Source organism: Balaenoptera musculus, chromosome 6 (assembly GCF_009873245.2).
Source record: "Balaenoptera musculus isolate JJ_BM4_2016_0621 chromosome 6, mBalMus1.pri.v3, whole genome shotgun sequence".
Taxonomy (NCBI): Eukaryota; Metazoa; Chordata; class Mammalia; order Artiodactyla; family Balaenopteridae; genus Balaenoptera; species Balaenoptera musculus.
The window spans coordinates 104,834,387-104,853,808 of record NC_045790.1 but is presented as its reverse complement, the minus strand read 5'-3'; the positions used below and the strand labels follow the sequence as shown (position 1 = coordinate 104,853,808).

Below are 19,422 nucleotides of genomic sequence, written 5' to 3'. Positions count from 1 at the left end.
GCTCTCACGAGAACTGAGAAACTCCATGTGAGATCTCTTTGTTAGTGATAAGTAATCAAAGTCCTGCTTTGTAAGAAGGTGATATTTGCATGAAAAATTCCACCTGGTAGTTTCAGTCATAGGTTCATGGGAAGAGATTTAGCAAGAAAGGGAGAGGGTTGGGAAGAAACTGCCGTCTTCTATGTCCTTGTTCAATGCCAGACACAGTGCCCGGTGCTGTACCTGTTCTCACTTTTGCACATCCTAAGAATCTCTCTGCCAAGGAGGAGACATCCATATTTGCAAATGGGGAAGCTGAGGCTCAGAGAGAGAAAGTAATTTGCATCTGGTCCCTCCGCTGTGCTGGGTTTGTCAGACCTCAGAGCCCCTGGATCAGGCTTTGTGGGTTACACCTAACCCTGCCGCAGTCCTGACAGAGGTTCCCAGGACCTTTGCCTGAGCTCTTCCTTCTCAGTGCGGCCTCCAGGCCATGCCCTGAGCACTGTGGTGAGGGGACAGAGGGCTCACGTCTGGCAGCCTCATATTTCTCCAGAGGAAAGCTCTGAGTACACTTGCAACTGGGGCTGGGTTACTTAGCCTCTCCGAGGCTCCATTCTCTCATCAGTGAAATTAAGGTAATATTATCCATCTCAGAGAGTTGTGAGAACTAACTGATATAATGGATGTGAAGAGCTTTTTAAAAAACTCTACCAAACATTATTCTTCATAGTGAGTAGTAAAAACAAGAGGCAAAGTTTAGTTCAATGAAACCCTGATGCTTGCTTAATTATATAAAGAGAAAAGTAATTGGACAGTAGCTTGGTCTTGCTGGAATTTCCTTAGCGTGCTGTTATCAAGCGATATCATCACATGTGAATCTGTCACATCCAGTGCATTCAGAGTGAAAATTCAGCAGCTCTGTTCAACTTAGGGCCTGAAGAATGTTCTGGATTTCGCCTGATGGATTTCCCCTGGAAGCTCTCTCCTCCTCATGTGGCATCTGCTTTTAAAATGAGTGTGGTTCTTAAATGCCACTTATCCTAATGTTGGAATTAGTTAATATGAAACAACTTAAAGCCCTAGTAGTAATTTATGTTATCAAAGGGAACAAGTACTTCTGGCTGATTTAAGTATCTCTTGCAGTCAGTACATTTTCAGTCTAATTTGTCATGACTGAAATGTTCTCTTGTGAGATGAGATAGCCCTCTGTTATAGATTAGAAAAACTGAGTAATTTATGAGGGAGAGTCCCAGTAGAAAATGTGAAACCATCATTGATGCTTTTGTTTTCCAGTTTTCCTATCATCACTTAGCCAGTCAATTTAGCAACGTTAAAACTGACTTCAAAGAAGACCCAAAGTTTCTAAATTGTTACTAAGAGAAGCTTAAACTAACCAAATTCCTGTCAGGTTAACACAAGGAGCAGCATACAGGAGGCTGTGGAGCAGAGTGGAAAGAACGCTTGAGCTCTAGAGTTGTGGGGACCTGGATTCCAATTCTAGCTCCACCACTACTAGGAGACTTTAAACAAGTTCCTTTGTTTAAAGGAGAAATCAGTTTAGCAGGGGGAAAGGTACGGTTACTACATCTCACAGTTCGACCACTCTGTACAAAACTACTATTATGTTATCCTCTGAAGAGATGCCTATTGGAAATATTTAATAATAGTATCAACCATTGAATGAGCTTCTACCAAAACACATGGCACTTGAGCTGTATAATTTTTAATTGTCACGCCTTTGTGAGGGGTGCTCCTGTTTTGCAGATGGGGATGTAAAGGTGTCTCTTTGAGCTTCAGACTCCTTGGATAGATTCTCCACTTCATAGGAGTTTTTTAATGAGGAGTAAATGAGAAAATTGGTACCTGACACATTGTAGGCGCCAAGTAAATGGAAGTGATTATCAGTATTATGTGTGTGTAGAACTGGTAAATTTTCTTTAAAATAAGCTGAGACATCTCCCTAAAATTGGCTCTGCCCTTTTTTTCAGCCTCCTTTTGTAGTTTTTATTGAGTGACTTTTTCTAAATCAACATTAGCTTAAAGGCACTCTCAACTGAATACAGCCACATGGGACTGGTGACTTCTTTTCATAAACTCCTTGCAAGTGATTAGGGGCGGGGCCCTTGTGGGCGCTCAGAGACCAGCAGCATGATGATTGAAAAGCGGCGCCCTTGGCCTAGTCAAATCCCACTTGGAATCAGGGCACATGTGGTTTTGTTTAACACCATGCTCAGCAGACTCATGGTACAGGTTTGTGACCATGAGACATTTGTTGTTGATATGTGAGGTCACCACAGTAGGGGTGTTTGTCAACCAAATTAAACTTCCTCTTAATGACCTAAAATAATTGATTCGGAAGACCTTTAAATGGGCCATGGCAATGTGTAAGCAAGCTGAAATCTGGCATTTTCTGCACAAATTATTGCATATTGTTGTTTTGTTTTGTTTGTTTTGCTTTCGTTGGGAAAAATGTGGATGGACCAAGGGCTGAGAAGGCAGGCAGCGATCCTGAGTTTGAATCCCAGCTCCACTATTTGTCCCTCTGTAACTTGGGCAAGTCACTGAGCATCTGTGCGTGTATGCCTTAACAACTCCATCTGCAAAATGGGGTCACCTGCCTCAAAGTGATGACAATTAGAAATAATATGGCTAGAGTTCCATGCACATTAGTAGGCCCTCACGCAATGGTAGCTATTATTATTAATAAAGTATTTCCAACAGGCATCTCTGAAGAAGAGAGCTTACTAATAATTTTATACAAAGTGGTCAAACTGTGATATAGTAACTATTCCTTTTTTTTCCCTTTACTAAACTGATTTCTCCATAAACTGCTCTCTGTACTAAACTTAAACATCCATAGAGAAAAGTGTGACTAAAATTGGAGCCTATAAACCTCTCTCTACATACTGTCTGATTCTCAGCTGATTTCAAAATGAATTTAAAGTTGAATATTTAAAATATATGCCATTTAGGCTACAAAAGAAGTGGGTTTTTTCTTTGCCCATTGGGTTCAGACATTTATGACCTAAGCTCAGGCCATTGCAGGTAAGGAATGGGGCCACCGTACTATTTTTGTTTAGAAACAAAGACATGGGCTCAGGGCTTTTCCTAAGTATGATCAACAGTGGCAATTAAGTTGGACGTTATCAACATCCCACAGAATGGTTTATGTGCCCTGCCTAAAATCCCTTCCTCCATAAACCCAAATATCTGACAAAAACTAAAAGCTTCAGACTGGGGCTACCTAGACTCCTGGACACGTCCTTAACCAAACAGAATATCTGTTAAACCCTGTTGCCTGGGAGTCAATTGTTTTAAAAGATGCAGTGGTAATAAATTTATATCCTGCCTCTTCAGCATTTTATTGAAAGTATTTTGTACTGACCGAATGGGTTAAATTATGAAGCTTGATAAGTACATATGCACATTACCCATCCTTAGCTTTAGAAGAAAAAAAAAGGAAGAAAAAGATAGCTATGATTTTGGAAGTCATCCCAATTTTTAAAAATAAGAGAATTTGGACATTTTGGCATATGGGGTTTTTTAAATGAAATTTCATGGAACTGAAAACAGTCAATTTTAGGTTTCCAAAAATTGTTTTGATTTTCATTGGTATAAATTTGCTGCACATGGTTTTAGGGAAGTTCTGAGAGATGCATTTGGGACTTCGGGGTTGATTTTTTTTTTTGAGATTTGCGATTTATTTTTAAAAGGTGATTTTTTTTCTAACTCAAAGTATAAATCGGAGGAGACCAGAGTTCCATTTCTAGGACAGTTTTTGGTAATGACATCGTTAAGCATTTCCAAACAACTGGACTTGGGGCTGAACTATTGGGTATCATTTCAGCACCGTTTGGACACTGCACAGCAGATCCCTCTCCCCCTCATCTCGGAGTTAGAATCTCGAGGCCAAGTGATTTGGGCCATTCCATTAGCAGCAGCTGCTGGTGATAAGCACTGTGAGAGTCACCTGTGTAGGGTCAGGCTTATTGCACATCAAGGTTCAGCAGTGTCGGAAGAGAGGGAAGATGCCCAGGAGGGGGCTCCAGGCCACCTGCTGTGTGAGGATCAAAGGGTTGAAAGGTCAGAAGGCACAGCTTCCTTAACCATATCTGTCTGTGCAATAGCTATTTCAGATTGTAAATCTTGGCGATTTCATTAAGTCCTCCTGGCTGCTACTGGGGCATTGAAATAATAAAATTTTATATCTGTTGCCTTTCCTGCCTCTGGCAGCCAGGCTGATACATTCTCTGCAAAATGGGGCATCTTATGAAAACCTTTCCTGGAATGATCAGAGCAGCCTTAATGAAGCCTCCCTCAAATTAGGAAGTTAGGGTTCCTAGGACCTCATCCTCATGTTTTTTAAAAAGAAAAAAAAAATCACACAAACTGTTTAACAGCCTTTGGGATTTGTGTAGCACCTCTCTTCTGAAAAGCTGGTCCCAAAATATTGCCTATTGCTAAATGCTTAATCGTACAAACAGGATGAGAGGTGAGCTTTCCCAGTGCTGCTGCTTATTAAACAGCCCCTGTTCTAATGACCACAGGGTCCTTTCTTCTGGGCAGCCCCAAGCAACTATACAGATATTACTTCCCACTCAGCAGACCTTTCGGGTGTTTTGAGAGACATGTCTCCTGAATATGATTTTCCAAATATTTTTCCTAGATCTTAAAGTTGTTATGGACCTTTAGGGCTCCTTGGCTCTCGAGCAAGACAAATCACAGTAATGGCTGCCCCTTTACTGCCCATATGTTTAAGACCCCCTGTAGTTTGTTTGAAAAGTTAAGAGATTTTCACAATGAAGGTGCCATTTCTGAAATTTAAAGTGTTCCTTTTCACTGGGAGATAAGTTCAGTCTGATTAAGTCCGTAATTCTCACTAAGCCATGTTTATGGGAGCAATAAACAGTGTTTCAGCGTGCTTGTTAAATTGGGTTTCCAACCTCTCCACTCTTTAAAAATTGACATTTCAAATAAAAGGCAGGTGGAGATGGGAGTCCAGGTTTGCTGTGCTTAGTGATGAATGAATGATGGCAAGTGGCAGTTGTGGGGGAGGAAGGAAGGCCCTGTTTTATGAGAGGGTGACTCCAAACCATTTTGGGACTAGGGAATCAACATCCCCTTAAACCCCAAGTGAAACTCTTAAATTCAAGTTTCGTCATTTCAAATTGGATGGATACTATTTTTGAAATACTGCTGGACGCACTACACTCATTATTTAATTTTCACAACAAGTCTGTGCTATAGAAGTGGTGGCTTTGCTTTACAGATGATGAAATTTGGGCACAGAAAGGTTAAGTAACTTGTCCAAAGTCACACAGCTAATAATTAGCAGGACCAGGATTCAAACCCAGTTATTTTGTTGTGTGAAGTATTTTAGTGTGTACAAAAAATAATAATAATAATAGTAATAATACTGGCCTGGCCTTTAGGGTCTTTTTGTTATTATATATCTAGCCTATGATAAGTCTGTGTATGGAGGTTACAAAAGAAATATGTGATCTGGTCACTGTCCTCAGTATTTGCTAAACCAGGAAAGTAGACAGGGCTCCACAGAGAGGAGAAGGGGCCCAGGCTTTGGGGACTGGCAGTCCAAAGCTCAAATCCTGGCTCTGTTATTACTCTGGACCTGGAACAAGAGCTTCATTTTTCTCTTCTGTGAAATGAGAATAATAATGCCTATTCCATGAGGATCAAATGAAATCAGGTATTTAAAAATATAGTGTTTTCAAACTCGATATTTTATAGATGACAGTGGTGAGTGTTATTGCAGTATATGTAAATATAGTATGGTTAAACCAGTTACTTTAAGGGAAAAGTGACAGGTACACATGAAACAATTAGAAACATCACTAATCAGGTTTTAATTGAGGACCCAAGTATGTGTTGCCCGCTGTACTTGCTTAGGACCAAAGAAGGCCACTTGCTGTGGGAGCAGGAATAGTCAGGAAGGTTTCATAGAAGAGCAGGGTTTTGCAGGATGGAGATAATCATGGTGATCCATGTCTGGGCCATCTTCACATCTTACCAAGTGCTCTGCCACCTCATCTCTCGTTTGCATTTTGCAGCAGTGGTGAAAGGTGTTGACACCTTCCTTGTCCTCTTTTTACACATGAGGAAACTGAATCTCTAGCAGTAGGAAGGGTGTTTCAATTTGGGGCAAAACCCCAGCAGTGTCAGGCATGTACATGGGCTCACCCCTCCATTTCGGGGGCCAGAGTGGAGGCCAGAGTGGATGGTGGTGCTGTGTTGGGTGGACTTGTAGAGTGAGCCCCAGAGCTGGCAGAACCAAAATCTCAGAGGGAGGCTGGCTGGCACTGACTGAGCTTCTGCCCTGTGGCTGGCCCTTTATGAAGCACATGTCCTACCGTAACTCCTTTTAATCTTCTCAACAGTCCTGGAGGTGGGGATCAAGACCCAGTCTCACAGAGAAGGAAACTGATGCTAGAGGAGGCAAAGGGCCTTGCCTAAAGCTACCTGGCTAGTAAGTGAGTGAGCCAGGACACCAACCTTGGGACTCTGCAGCTCTGGGCCATGACCATCCTGAGGAGGCAGCTGGGCAAGCTCTGTGTGAATGGAGATGTGCCACCAGATTGAGATCTTTTCCACTCCATATGACTATGCCTTTTCTTATTGATTATAATTTATTGATTTATAATTTCTTATTGATTATAATTTACCCCACCCCGCCCTACCCACACTCCCACACACAAGTAGGTCGGGAGCCCCTTGAGTTTAGAGATCATGTTTTAGTCATCCATCAGTTTGACATGACTAACCAAATGGGTGAATGAATGAATGTCCAAAGGATGGATGGTCAGGAAAGGAGGGAAAGCACATTGAAGAAATAGCCCCTTTGCTGACCTGGGTTGAAAATCTCTGGACTTGTTAATGAGAGTCAGTGCTTACTACCTTGTGAGGAGTGGATTTGGCCTGACCTGTGAGGTGCTTACACCACTTCCCTCCCCTGCCAAGCTTCTGTTTCTGTTTAAAGCACACTGGGAAATTCCAGCAGTGTTTTCAGGGGTCCTCTGAACTGTCAGGCTTAGATTTTTAATTTTGCAGAGCAGGAAGGAGCAAATCAGTGACTCCTGGCTCCAAAGAAAAGCCACTACGTTTATCAACTGCTTGGCAGCTCAGTGACCTTTGGGGCCAGAGGAGGGGAAGGAAAATGTCACTCTTCCCTCTGTGTGTATCTGAGATTTCAGGAGGGAATAGAGAGTTTAGACTACCTGCATATTTGCCTTTCCTCTTCTTGTCCTTTCCACTTTCCTTCTGATTTCTCTTTCCCTTCCTCCTAGGAGGCCAGCAGCTCCCCATGCTGTTCTTTGTTATATTCTCATATACATGCGCATGCATTTGAGTACATTTGATGTGGGCTGTATAGTGGAAAGAACGTTGGCATGGAGAACCCAGATTCAGATCCTTTCTCTCACAAACATGTGAGAACATGGGCAAACTGTTTAATCTCTTTAGCCTCAGTGTCCTCATCCATCCAATGGGTACAATATTTCATAGGAAACCCTCTCCCTTGAGAATTTTAATGGAGTCTGGACCAACCATCAAGCTACTTGGTATGTCCCTGACAAACATCTATTAAATTACAGTTGCTCAGTATGTTTGTGATGGAAACAACGTGTCAGAGCAATTAGTAAGGTGCACTGGGTAATACAGAGCTTTTGGTGTCCATCTGGGTTCAACATTAGCTCCACTGCTGCTAAGCCATAGGACTTTGGACAAGTTATTTCACTTCTCTGCCCCTGCATTTCCTTGTCTCTTCACAAGGGTGTCGTGAGGATTGCATTAAATGGTACGGCGTGTAAGGGCTGGGCCGCGGGAGGAGCACATCAGCTAGCAGCTCTTATTTTGTTACTGTGGGCGTCAGGCATGTGATGGATGCGGAGCGTGTAACACAGTTCCGGGCCGTGCAGGCCCCTGGGAAGTTAGCTGTGCCTCAGCCCACACGTAACCAGGAGTATAGGCAGCCTAAGAGGTGACTGTGTGAAGGCCAGCAATAGTCGTTTAGGGTAAAGTTTAGATGGACAAACTATTAAGATGTAATTTTTGGTTTTGTTTTAACCATATTCCCTACCTTTCAAAACTTTAAAAAAAAACAAAACTGCCAAGAAGTCATACTTAAGTGAGACATAAACTATAATGCCAGGAGCCATATTAGTGTGCCTTTTTCAGAGAGAAACGAACACTGGACTTTCTCTGAGCCAAAGCAGAGCACTCTGTGGGCTTCGTAATGCCCTGATTTAAGAGGATGATGCATCCTCTTGAAGCAAAGTGTCTTTGCAGGAAGTCGGTGTAGACCCGTCCCCTTTGCTTGGTGGTCTAGATGCTGGTGTCAGAGGTGCTGCCTCAGGTGCTGGCGTGGCCATAGGAGAGGAGACTCCTTACAGGCAGGGGTCACTCCAGCAAGGAGAGGGCCTGCCTGTATAAAATGAAGAGCAAGGATTTGTGCTGGTGATGTAATCCAGGGGATCCAAAGAATGGTCAGGAGCATGTGCTGTCTCCCTGGCTGAGCACGGGCCTGCCTGTAGCCAAGACCAGTACCCTGGGCAGATGGGAACATGGCCACGTAGGTATAAAATAAATTTTTCCATTTTTTTTATTTTTACTTAATCCTGTCACAACCCTATGTAGCACGTGGTCATAGCCCCATTTTATAGAGGAAGAAACTGAGGTTCAACTGTGTTTAAATAACCTGCCCTGGGTCCTGTAAGTAGGTAGGCATTAAAGAAGATAAAACTCAAAGCCCAATCTGACTCCTACTCAGTTCTGCTGCTCTCCCAAAGCAGACTGACTCAGGACTGCAAATGTCCCTTGGAAGGTACCCAATAATATTGCTGCTTTGCTCCTCACTGGAGAAGGGGACAGGACTGATTGGAGAAGCAATAGGTGTCCAGGAAGTGTCTACCTTTGCAAACAAATTTTCTGACAGTGAGATATAGTCTAGATTGAATCCTTTTTATCCATAGAATTATTGCTATGTTGTTTTCATAATAATAATAGTCAATACCCAGTGCTTATTATATGCCAGACACTATTCTAAGTACTATACATATATTAACTCATTTAACCACCATAACAATCCAGTGAAATCCATATTATTTGCTTTTCCTAAACATTTCACTGAAGTATGAGATTCATGGGAAAGGTACTCATCCAAAGTATAGAGCAGGATGAGTTCTTACAAGGCAGGCATGCCATGCAACCGCCACCGGATCAAGAGACAAGATGTCGCCAGCCCCCGGAAGCCCCTCTTGTGCCTCCTTGTAGTCATTCTCCCTCTGACCCAAGAGTAACCATTATCCTGGGTGTCAGTACTATGTTAGTCTCATCAGACACATGCGGAAACTGAGGCACAAAGAGGTTAAAGGGTTTGCCCAAAGTAACACAATTATAACTGGCGGAGTTGGGATTTGGACTCGGGCAGTCTGGCTCCAGAGAATGTGCTCATGCTCATGTCCCTGAGACACAGCCAGGAAAAAACAATAGGTTGGTGGTAGTTTTTAATGGCACAGAATCATAATAGTGGAGTCATTAGCCTTTGCCTTTGGTCTGAAAATCAGTTGTTCAAACTCGTATAGTCTTGCAACCTAATCCTACTTTCAAATCGCAAGGATAGAAACTCGCTTTTCAGAGCCTCCCATTCATTGTACTTACTGCAGTCAGGTACTGTGTCAAATTCTTTACATGTATTATCCCACTTAAACCTCCAAACACAGCTGGACAGTAGGTAGTATTATCCCCATTTTATAGATGAGAAAACTGAGGCTCAAAAGTGAAGAACTAACTGAAGGATACTCTGTGGCAGAGGCAAGGCTTGAATCTGGCTGTCTCATTCCAGAGCCCACGTCTTAAGCTACCATGGTAATGCCTATCTTACTTTCTGTGTCAACTGTGAATTAATTCTACACACATTAATCATGATAGTTTTATGTGATTATTGTCACTGTCATTATTATTGTTATTCCCATCACACTTCCTTGTGCAGACTCTTACATTGGGCTTACATTGTCCATTTGGGCTCACATTGACATCTGTGCCAGGCCTGCCTCCCAGTAGAGTGAGAGGCCACAATATTTAATTCATTCCCCAATTAATGAGCCTTTGCCCTGTGTCAGGCACTGTGCTGGGCACTGGGGATGCAGAGACAAATAAGACGTAGCTCTGCCCTGACGATGGTCCTGGTGAAAGGACAACAGAAAAGATTCACCATGTGCTGGCTCATTTATTCCATGCATGCCACCTCATGGACACCCCCACAACAACTCCCATACAAGATAAGGACCCCCGTTCTCAGCTGAGGCAGCAGAGGTGGATCTGGGCCCCTGCTCCTCAAGGTCTAGGAACCAGCTTCTTTCCTCCACCTCCAGCCCCCGGCTTCCTCAGCCAGGGAGACAGCACATGCTCCTGACCATTCTTTGGATCCCCTGGATTACATCACCAGCGCAAATCCTTGCTCTTCATTTTATGACCTGGTTCTAAGTCCTGTCTTTGTCACTAGCTGCCCAATCCCCTCCCTAGATAGGCAGGGTGAGCCCCATCTGTGTAGAGGACTGGTGTGGTTTGAGCGAGTGCAGCTGATACTTTATATTTTAGCGCAGGAGTTGAGGGGACCCATTGTTTTCATACAACCAACTTTAGAAAGTAAGGTTCAGTAGAATCTTCTTGACTCGAGAAGATACACCGAAGGTACAGTGATCCTCAAGTGGACCCCACTTTTACGTAGGGTTGTATATCATGGGCATTGGATTCTATATTTATCCTAGGAGGGTATGAGTAGAAAAAAAAAGTTTTAAAAACCCTAGACTAGACAAAAAAGGAAGGAGGCAGGGAGCCAAACACAGCTGCAAATCAGAATGTACATCAGTGATGGTTCAGGGCAGAATTACCTTGTCGTGTGGCATTTGGTCACCATCATTCATGCGTTGTTATTTTTCACTGTCTGTTATGACTTTATTCTGTGTTCTGGACATAACACTAATATGTTTATCAACTCATTGTGTTGTGATTTATACACAGCAAACCATCCATTTAAAGTGTACGATTCAGTGAATTCTGAGTTTTATACATTCATGAAACCACTACCAATAATGATATAGAATATTTCCATCACCCTCAAAAGACCATTCTTTTTTTAAAAAAATATTTTGTTGCAGTGTTTTGGGTTTTTTTAATACATTTATTTATTTTATTTTATTTTTTGGCTGCGTTGGGTCTCCGTTGCTGCGCATGGGCTTTCTCTAGTTGTGGCGAGTGGGGGCTACTCTTCGTTGCGGTGCGTGGGCTTCTCATTGCGGTGGCTTCTCTTGTTGCGGAGCACGGGCTCTAGGCACGCAGGCTTCAGTAGTTGTGGCTTGCGGGGTCTAGAGCGCAGGCTCAGTAGCTGTGGCACACGGGCTTAGGTGCTCCGCGGCATGTGGGATCTTCCTGGACCAGGGCTCGAACCCGTGTCCCCTGCATTGGCAGGCAGATTCTTAACCACTGCGCCACCAGGGAAGCCCCATTCATTTTTGTTTAAATTTTATTTTATCTTGAGCTTCTCATGGGCCAATCACTAGTCTACGTGCTTTAAAAATGTTAACCCATGTAATCCTCATCACACGCATGAAGTGTAAGCACTGTTTACAGAGCAGAAAACTGAGGCACAGAGAGATGAAGTGAAGTGCCCAAGTTTACACAGCTGGTGAGTGGCGGAGCTAAGTGAGAACTCAGACAGACTGGCTTCCGGATCCTGTGCGCTTCCTCTCTAGGCTCTACTGTCTCTCGTTCATTCATGCATTCATTCAGAAATTGCCTGCTGTGGGCCAAATATTGAGGTAGGAGCTGAGAATACAGAGATCTGTCTTGGTGGCCCCAAGAAGCCCACAGACCAGGGAAGGAATCGAATGCCTGTATTAATGACTCTAGATTGACATATTTTTCTGGTTGTGGGAGTAAACCATAGGCTACCATGGGGAAAGGCACACTTTCTGCTCCCGCGGGTCCTTCGGGGTAAGGTTAGCCAGGCTCCACTGAGGTTCCAAGAAACATTGAGGGAGACGGGACAGACGGGCAAGAGAACCGCTGTTGGTTGAACGCCTCTTATGGATGTCCTGGCAGTCTTGCTAACTCTTCTACGTACATTCACTTATCTATCCTCACGACAACTCTGTGAGGTGTGTACTATCGTGATCCCCATTTTACAGATGAAAACCTGGAGGATTTATGAGGTTGAGCCTGTATCCACTCAGCCACCCTGACCACCTCCCATATTCTGATTTTTCCCTTTCTTGTCCCGAAAGGCAGAGGTCAGACTAAGTCTGTCCATGACAAAGTATAAAGGGAAAGACATTTTTGATTAATAATATTTATGGAAAGATACCATTTTTGTGTGTTTCTCTGTGTAAGAAATGCCATTTGGAAAGCCGGTGTGCATGTCAGTATCATTTTTTTTTTTTTTTTTTTTTTTTTTGAGAAAAAGCCTATAGAGTCTGGTGGGGGGAGGGTTTGCAGCTGGCAGGAGCTTTGGCATATGTTGTAACTAAAAAGAGAGGGAATGTGTTGGTGGGACGAGCTACCGGAGAGCTGTCTCGGTGTGCTGCGGTACTAGTAAGTGTTTTAATTGGGTAGGGTTTTTGGAGGACTATTTTGACATCTGCTCGTGTCTTTGCTGATTTTTCTTCACTTAGAGTAGGAAACACAAGCTGTGGATAAAATGACTTTAAAATAATTGGAAGTAAAGATATCTCTCTCAAAGTCGAATTTGAGAGGGACACTCTTTAAGAAGTGGAAAGGAAATTCCACTTCTAGGAATCCATCCTAAAGCACAAGGCTTTATGCCTACAGATTTCACAACAATATTATTTATAATAATTTCTTAAAACTGGAAATAGGCAACAAAAGGGGCTTGATTGGGTTTGTTTCTATGAAGTGGAACATTTTGTAGCAATTAGCAATGATCTTTACGAAGCTTTTAATGAAGTGAAATATTGCTTATATTGTAATAAGTGAGAAAATCAGAAAGAAACATTACAAATTGTTTCAACTATGTTTTAAAAAGTAGGGATTGGGGCAGAGGGTTGTGGAAGGAAATACACCAAAACATTATCTCCAGGTAGAGGGATTAGGATAACCACAATTTTCTTCTTTGAACTTTTTTGTCTTTCCCATTTTCTTTTACATTTGTAATTTTTATGATACAAAAGACACGTCATTTTGCGTAAGAGAAAGCAAGCCCTCAGAGTGCTGGTGTAGCTGCATGCCCTATGTAGATACTTGTTCTGGAGTCTGAGCAGCTGGTTTGAGGACGTCTTCAGAAGAGTCAGACTGGGTTCAAGAGTCAACTCTGCCACTCCCTAGCTGTGTGATTTGGACCAGTTTCTTTGACCTCTCTGAGCCTCCTCCATACCACAGAGCTGGTGATACCTCCCCTCATAGCACGGTCAGGGTTAAATGCGGTCACCCAGTAATGGCCCAGTTTCCTTCTCCATCAGCACCGCCCACTCCATCCCCCAGTTTGAGGGGTTTTGTTTTGTTTTTTGCCTTTCTTCATTCCTCTTGTTTCCTTGAGCCTTTCAGGGATAGGGCACCATCCGGCCAAGCTGGCCTCCGATTCTTTCCCTGGGAACATGAGCTTCAGGAAGGCCCTTGAGTCCACGCCAGCCCCTTTGGAAGAGGCCTTACCACCAGGAGGGCAGCATTGTCCTATGAGAGGAAACTGTGCCGACCCAGCTCCTCCTGGAGCCTGGTGCACGGGCATTTTGGTTACTAAGGGGACCCTGGCCTGCTAAGTCAGAAGAAAGAGCCAGGTTTTTTCCTCTTCTTCAGCCTGCTGCCATTGTTCAAAAAGTAAACACTCCACACAGCTTAAGCGGCAAGTCCTCCAACCAGGAGTGGGAAGAAATCAAAAGCCCATTCCAGCCCAGCCGTGGAGAGCCCACAAGGGCTGGTCTGTGTCACTGGGCCCCCACTGGGAACGCAGAAACAACACCCAATTCTGGTCCAGAATCAACAGCCCTGTCGCTGGGCCTTTCAGCCCGAGGCTTCTCTCCAATGGCCGGGCCCCTTGCCCCCATCTGTTTGGGGCTCTCTGGAGCTCTTTGGAGGTCAGATGAGGCAAAATTGGCAGTTGTGGGGTGCAACGACCCTCAGCTCAGTCCTCAAGGCCTGGAGTCACCGGCTGAGTTCCGGAGCCCCTCGTGGCCCCTTCTCCGATTCCGTGTCCAGTGCCAGTCTCAGCCTTTGAAGTGAGAGCCCAGCAGTTACCAAGAGGGACCAGAGGATTTTTGCCCTTAGGCCACTGCCACTACAGTTTCCAGACTGGCCGTGGGTGACGTGTATATTGTAAAAGCAATAATAATAGCGACTGTAAAGCCTACTGTGTGCCCAGTGCTGTGCACACACCACCTCTAATTCGCACAGCAGCCCCGGGGAAGAGGGCTGGGGTGGGGTGAGCAGTCAGTTATCTTCTCGATTTTACAGATGAAGAGGCCAGTTAGTAGCCATGTAACCTTGGGCAAGCCACTTCACCTCTCTGAGCCTCAGTTTTTCGTCTCTGAAATGGTGATCCCTCACCTCCAGCTACTGTTGAAAGTGAAAGAATCTGTGTGAAAGTGCTTTGAGAGCTCTGAAGTGTGATGTAAGTGAAAAGGGTTCTTGTTGAGGCTGTTTTGTAACTTCCTGCTCGTGCACTGCGAAGTATTTAACCTGTTGGACTGCAAAGTGAGGCAGCTAAGGAGCCCTGGACAATTCACCATGAGTCTTAATGTTCTCAACTGTAAAATGGGATTGTGCTTTGTAAAACACTAGTTATCAGTGCTGTTTGCTGATAGCTTTTTACCCTGTGAATAAAGCAGTCAGTTAATATCAGTTTTGGGGTTTGGAGGAAAGAATAAACTTCTAAGTAGGCAAACCTGTCCCTCCCCTGCGGCTCTCGGCCCACAGGAAGCATTTAGTAAATGTATGAATTGATTGATAGGTTTGTGGACTGACTAGCCGCTGGAAAAGTCAACAGCAGAAGAAATTTGAGGCTGCTGGTCTTGTTGAGCAGAAGGGTTCCAGGATCCTGCCCTCTGGGAGTGTTACTTCAACCCTAGGAGGCTTCTGACCAGCATGGTTCCAACCCTCCTGCTGGGAAGAATCTCAAAATGTTTGCTTAGGTATGAAATTCTGTCCTAGAGGCTGGGATTTGAGACAACAAACATCAACCAGTATTAATGAGCCCTTACCAAGTGCCAATCATTTTGTTGGGTGCTGGTTATTATGCAGTGCTGCACCAAACTGATGAACCCCTGAGGGAACCCACACCCCAGCAGGGGGAGGCAGGCAGGCAAAGGGGTGCTAGGGCTCAGAGCGACAAGGGTGGCAGAGGTCAGTTTCACTGCGGGTGTCTGATGACGAAGAGGTTGAGGTGCAGCGCAAGAACATGAGCTGTGGAGGTGGCCGGTGCTGTGTTACGTCTGCCACTCACCTCCCCTCTCTGAACCTCATTTTCCTCAAGTTACCTAAAAGGAAGGTAATGGTGTGCACTTTGCAGGATTTGATAAGAATTAAATGAGAATTAGTAAGTAAAACATAGAGCAAACACTAGTAGGCATCTACTACACTTTAATTGTTGTCCATTTCCAGGGCATTAGCAAACTTAGGCTAAAGCAGCCACTGGGACGTCCAGCTCCATCGCTAACCTATACAGTGCTCTTGGATGAATTAGGAAAAGGCGTCCTCATTCCCTCCCTCCACCAGCACCCACCCCCACCTTCAACTGTTGCCACCCAGCAAGCACATGGGTTGGCCGATCTCAGCCTCACCTTGACTGGCTGGGCGTGCTTAGGCAGTGCACACCTGCACAGTCGTACCCAGTAGCTCAGAGGGTGGCTAATAATGAAACTGACCCCTTCTACATAGGGTGACCACTTAGCCCGTCTTATGCTGCTGCCCTGGTGTAATATGCTCTTTCACATCCACAAGTGTCCCAGTTTGGACCACAAATTATAGGGTCTTTCTGCTTAATCAGGGCAAAATGAAAGTTCTAGACTCTAAAGAAATGAGCTTTGATATATGATGGGGTAAGAGGATTGAATGAGATTGGAAGTGGTAGGTAGGCAGGAGGAAAGTAGAGATGGATTCTAGCGGTGGGTAAACAGTGTGATTGAAAACTAGCTTACATACAGTCTTATACTTCTACAGACGATGGACAGTTGCTCCCAGATGGTGGGCTCTTCTTTTCTCCATACTGTACCTTCATCCTCTCACCAAACACGAACACCTAGTAGGCACAAGTCTCCCTTACCCTTCCTATTACTGTACCAGTAGAATAACGGGTTATGGCCAGAGCCTCGGAGCCATGATTCACTAGCTGGATTTCTATGGAAAATGGAACCAATTTGAAAGTGTGACCTTTCTACTTAATGTTAAAGAGAAATGTTAATGTGTTAACACTAGGCTGTACACGTATTCCATACCCAAAAATGCCAAGACCCGACAGAGATGGGCAAGTAGTCTTTGGCAAATGAGAGGGGATGGATTGAATGGGGCTGTCATAAGACCCTACCTGTATATCAGAGTTCCTAGAGCCAGAGGTTTAGACTTCAGCTTCTTTTTTTTTTTTTTTAATTTGAAAATATAGGGAAAGAAATAATGTTGGGGTATAAAGATCTCTCCCCCTAGCTGTGTGACCTAGGGCATGTTAACTTAGTCTCTGAAACCCTTTCCACTCCTGGGGCTTGGGGGTGACCATACAAGCTCACAGTTTTTGTGACAGTTAAATGGCCTCACACATGTGAACTGCCTGGCATTGAGCCTGCCACAGAGTATACCTTTGTCAAATGTCACTTTTCTTCCTTACTCCCCTTGCCCAGAGAAAGCCAGAGAAGTATCTGTGTCTTCGTGGGGCTTCAATGATTTTCTCTTCTGGATTTTTTTCTTACTTGCAGAAAGTCAGAAACATGGCCCTGGATGATGTCGTGATTCTGAATGTGGACACCAACACCCTGGAAACCCCCTTTGATGACCTCCAGAGCCTCCCAAATGATGTGGTAGGTAATGAGCTCTTGAATTCTGACTCCCGGGAGCTCATGCAGTGGACGTGAACATGCCTTTGGGGAGGAGGAGGGATGGATACAGCTCTGGTTTTCCTGTGGCCTAAGAACTGCGGTTGGTTTCTGTTACCTCTGGAACCTTTGTCTCAGTGAAGCAAGTTGGGAGGTGGTTCATTTTTTTAGTCTTGTTTTGCTCTCATAACCCTCATCTGAAGTGGCCCCAGGGTCTAGACGGCCCCTCTTTCTGTGGAGCCTGGGGGTCTTGCCATCCTCGTTGCCATTGCCGTGTCCAGAGAGCAGGACAGCCTCCCGGGGTAACCCCACTGAAGGCGGGTGGAAGGGCTTCAGTGTGAGCAATTTGGGGCACTTCAGACCTACATTTTTCTTCCTGTGCCATCATCAAACGCAGCTGTTTCCCACGCAGCAGGGTATCTGCTGCCAGTGCTCTGAATGTGGCTCCACGTGCCCTAGATCTTTCTTAGTTACCTCAGGTCTAGACAGAAGGTGGGCCTATTTAGCGAAAAGCAACTGGCTGCCACATTTGCCACACTGACATCTGACCACACACCTGTCTCATGTTGCCACTCAGAGCTGCCTTGTGGGTGGCTATTCAAAGTAGACCCAGCCTCCCCCATTGTTCATACGAATGAGGGGGGTCGGAGTTCCCTGGGAAGTACAGTTCTGATGTTTGTGGTTTGGCCTCCATAACACTGCTTGCGAGAAAGTCTGTAAAGTCACACTGGCTTCCAGACTGGAAGGAGTGGGTGTTCCTGGCCGTGTGTGCCGATGTGGGGCTGGGCTTGCGTGGTGGCAGGTGGCCACTGTCACTGCATTACTGCCAGGAGTCCCAGTGGCACTTGGGGGTTAGCTGTCTGGGAGAGATCGCTGCTTGTTGGTGAATGGTTTGCAGCAGGGTTTCAGACTCCTCTGCTCTTAACTCACTGTGAGATTTTGGGGGGGTCCGTTGTGTTCTGTAAGGATGTGTCATTTGTGCCATAATTAAACAGTGGCTACAATTCATTGACTTCTATGTGCTAAACACTCATCACTGACTTCCCATTTACTCTTCACACAACTCTGAGGAAGGTATTTTTCTTATCCTCTCTTTACTCACAGAGCTAAAAAGAGGGGGAGCCAAGAAGTGAACCCAACTCTGTCACTCCACAGACCCCCTGAGCCCCGCTGCCCCCTAGGTGCCTTCTGCATTCGGGGTCTCATTCAGTTGGCATCCTAGCCCCATGGAGTAGGTGAGGGAGAAAAGAACCTCAGGGAGCACGTGTCTTGCCACAGATCATACGGCTGGTGGGGGCAGAGCTGTGATTGGAGCCTAGTCTGGATGACACCCAGCCCGTGCTGTCTCCAATCCGTGTACACGGTTCCACTCTGAGGCAGAGAGAGATGACAGCGTAGGAAAAATAAAAGTGCCAGACCCTATGAGGTTTGCTGTTGATCATGTCAGGACAGGGTATGTGGTTGGTGTCTCAGGGCCTCTGGGCTGTAATTTGAGTTCTTTTTGGTCCAAGGAATTTGAGCTTTCTATTCCGGTTCCCTTTCAGTGGAAAAGTTCTCCCTTTAAGTCATGGGTGTCTTAGGTATGGACCTTGCAAGTGCTGAATAAATGTGGCAAGTGAGCCTGGGGTATTTGAAGTACAAGGAATGGCCAGGGGCCCCAGGCAGCCCAAGATGAGTGACTGATGGCTCAGAAACCATGGAATGGACTGACTATCCCATATGCAGTGCTCTGAGCCAGGGCTGGGCATCGAACAGCAAAGATGAAGCAGATCTAGTCCTTTCCTTCAAAGAGCATATTCCAGTGGGGGAAACAGACATGTGAATCACGTATATCTCAGGATATAGCATAACAGGGGCCACAAAGAAAATAGGAATCAGGCACAGAGGAGCCCAGGGAGAGGGTAATGAAGGCTTCCTGAAGATGGCACATTCCAAGATGCCTTTCAAATGATCAGTGAGGTAGCCTCAGGGAACCAAGGAAACTTGAGCAAGTTATATTCCCTCTCTGAGCTTCAGTTTCCCATCCTCAAAAGAGGACTGCTAGGCCTGTCATTAGATCGTTGTGGCAGGTAAGTGAGATGGGGGTGTTCATCAGATGCTTGACACTGTGCTCACTTGTTGTCAGTGTTTGATAAATGGTGCTACATTTGTTCTTAATAAAATCATTGTCAATAATTATAGCCAGAGTTAGAGGACGGTTGGTTCCCTCCATGTCCTAACAGTTCTCAGCCCACATGAAAAGGACCTCCCATTTGCAAGCTGGTTTGTGGAGGGTTGAGAATGTTTCACAGCAGTTGTTTCCAGAATGGGGCTTTAGACTCATCAAAGGTTCCAAGATAGTAGTGAGGAGGGAATATGGTCAATATAGTACTTACTGTGTTTCAGTGGAATTCATAGATTT

The 19,422-nt window shown here is 44.9% G+C and overlaps 1 protein-coding gene across 10 annotated transcripts in view; it reads left to right on the top strand.

The window, feature by feature from the left end:
- Positions 1-19,422, top strand: part of DENND1A (DENN domain containing 1A) — a 535,076-nt gene that overhangs the window by 337,661 nt on the left and 177,993 nt on the right. For all 10 annotated transcript variants that reach the window (XM_036855233.1, XM_036855234.1, XM_036855231.1 and 7 more), the window contains one exon: positions 16,905-17,006. In XM_036855233.1, the coding sequence (XP_036711128.1) occupies positions 16,905-17,006 (102 nt within the window). The remainder of the gene's footprint in view (positions 1-16,904; positions 17,007-19,422) is intronic.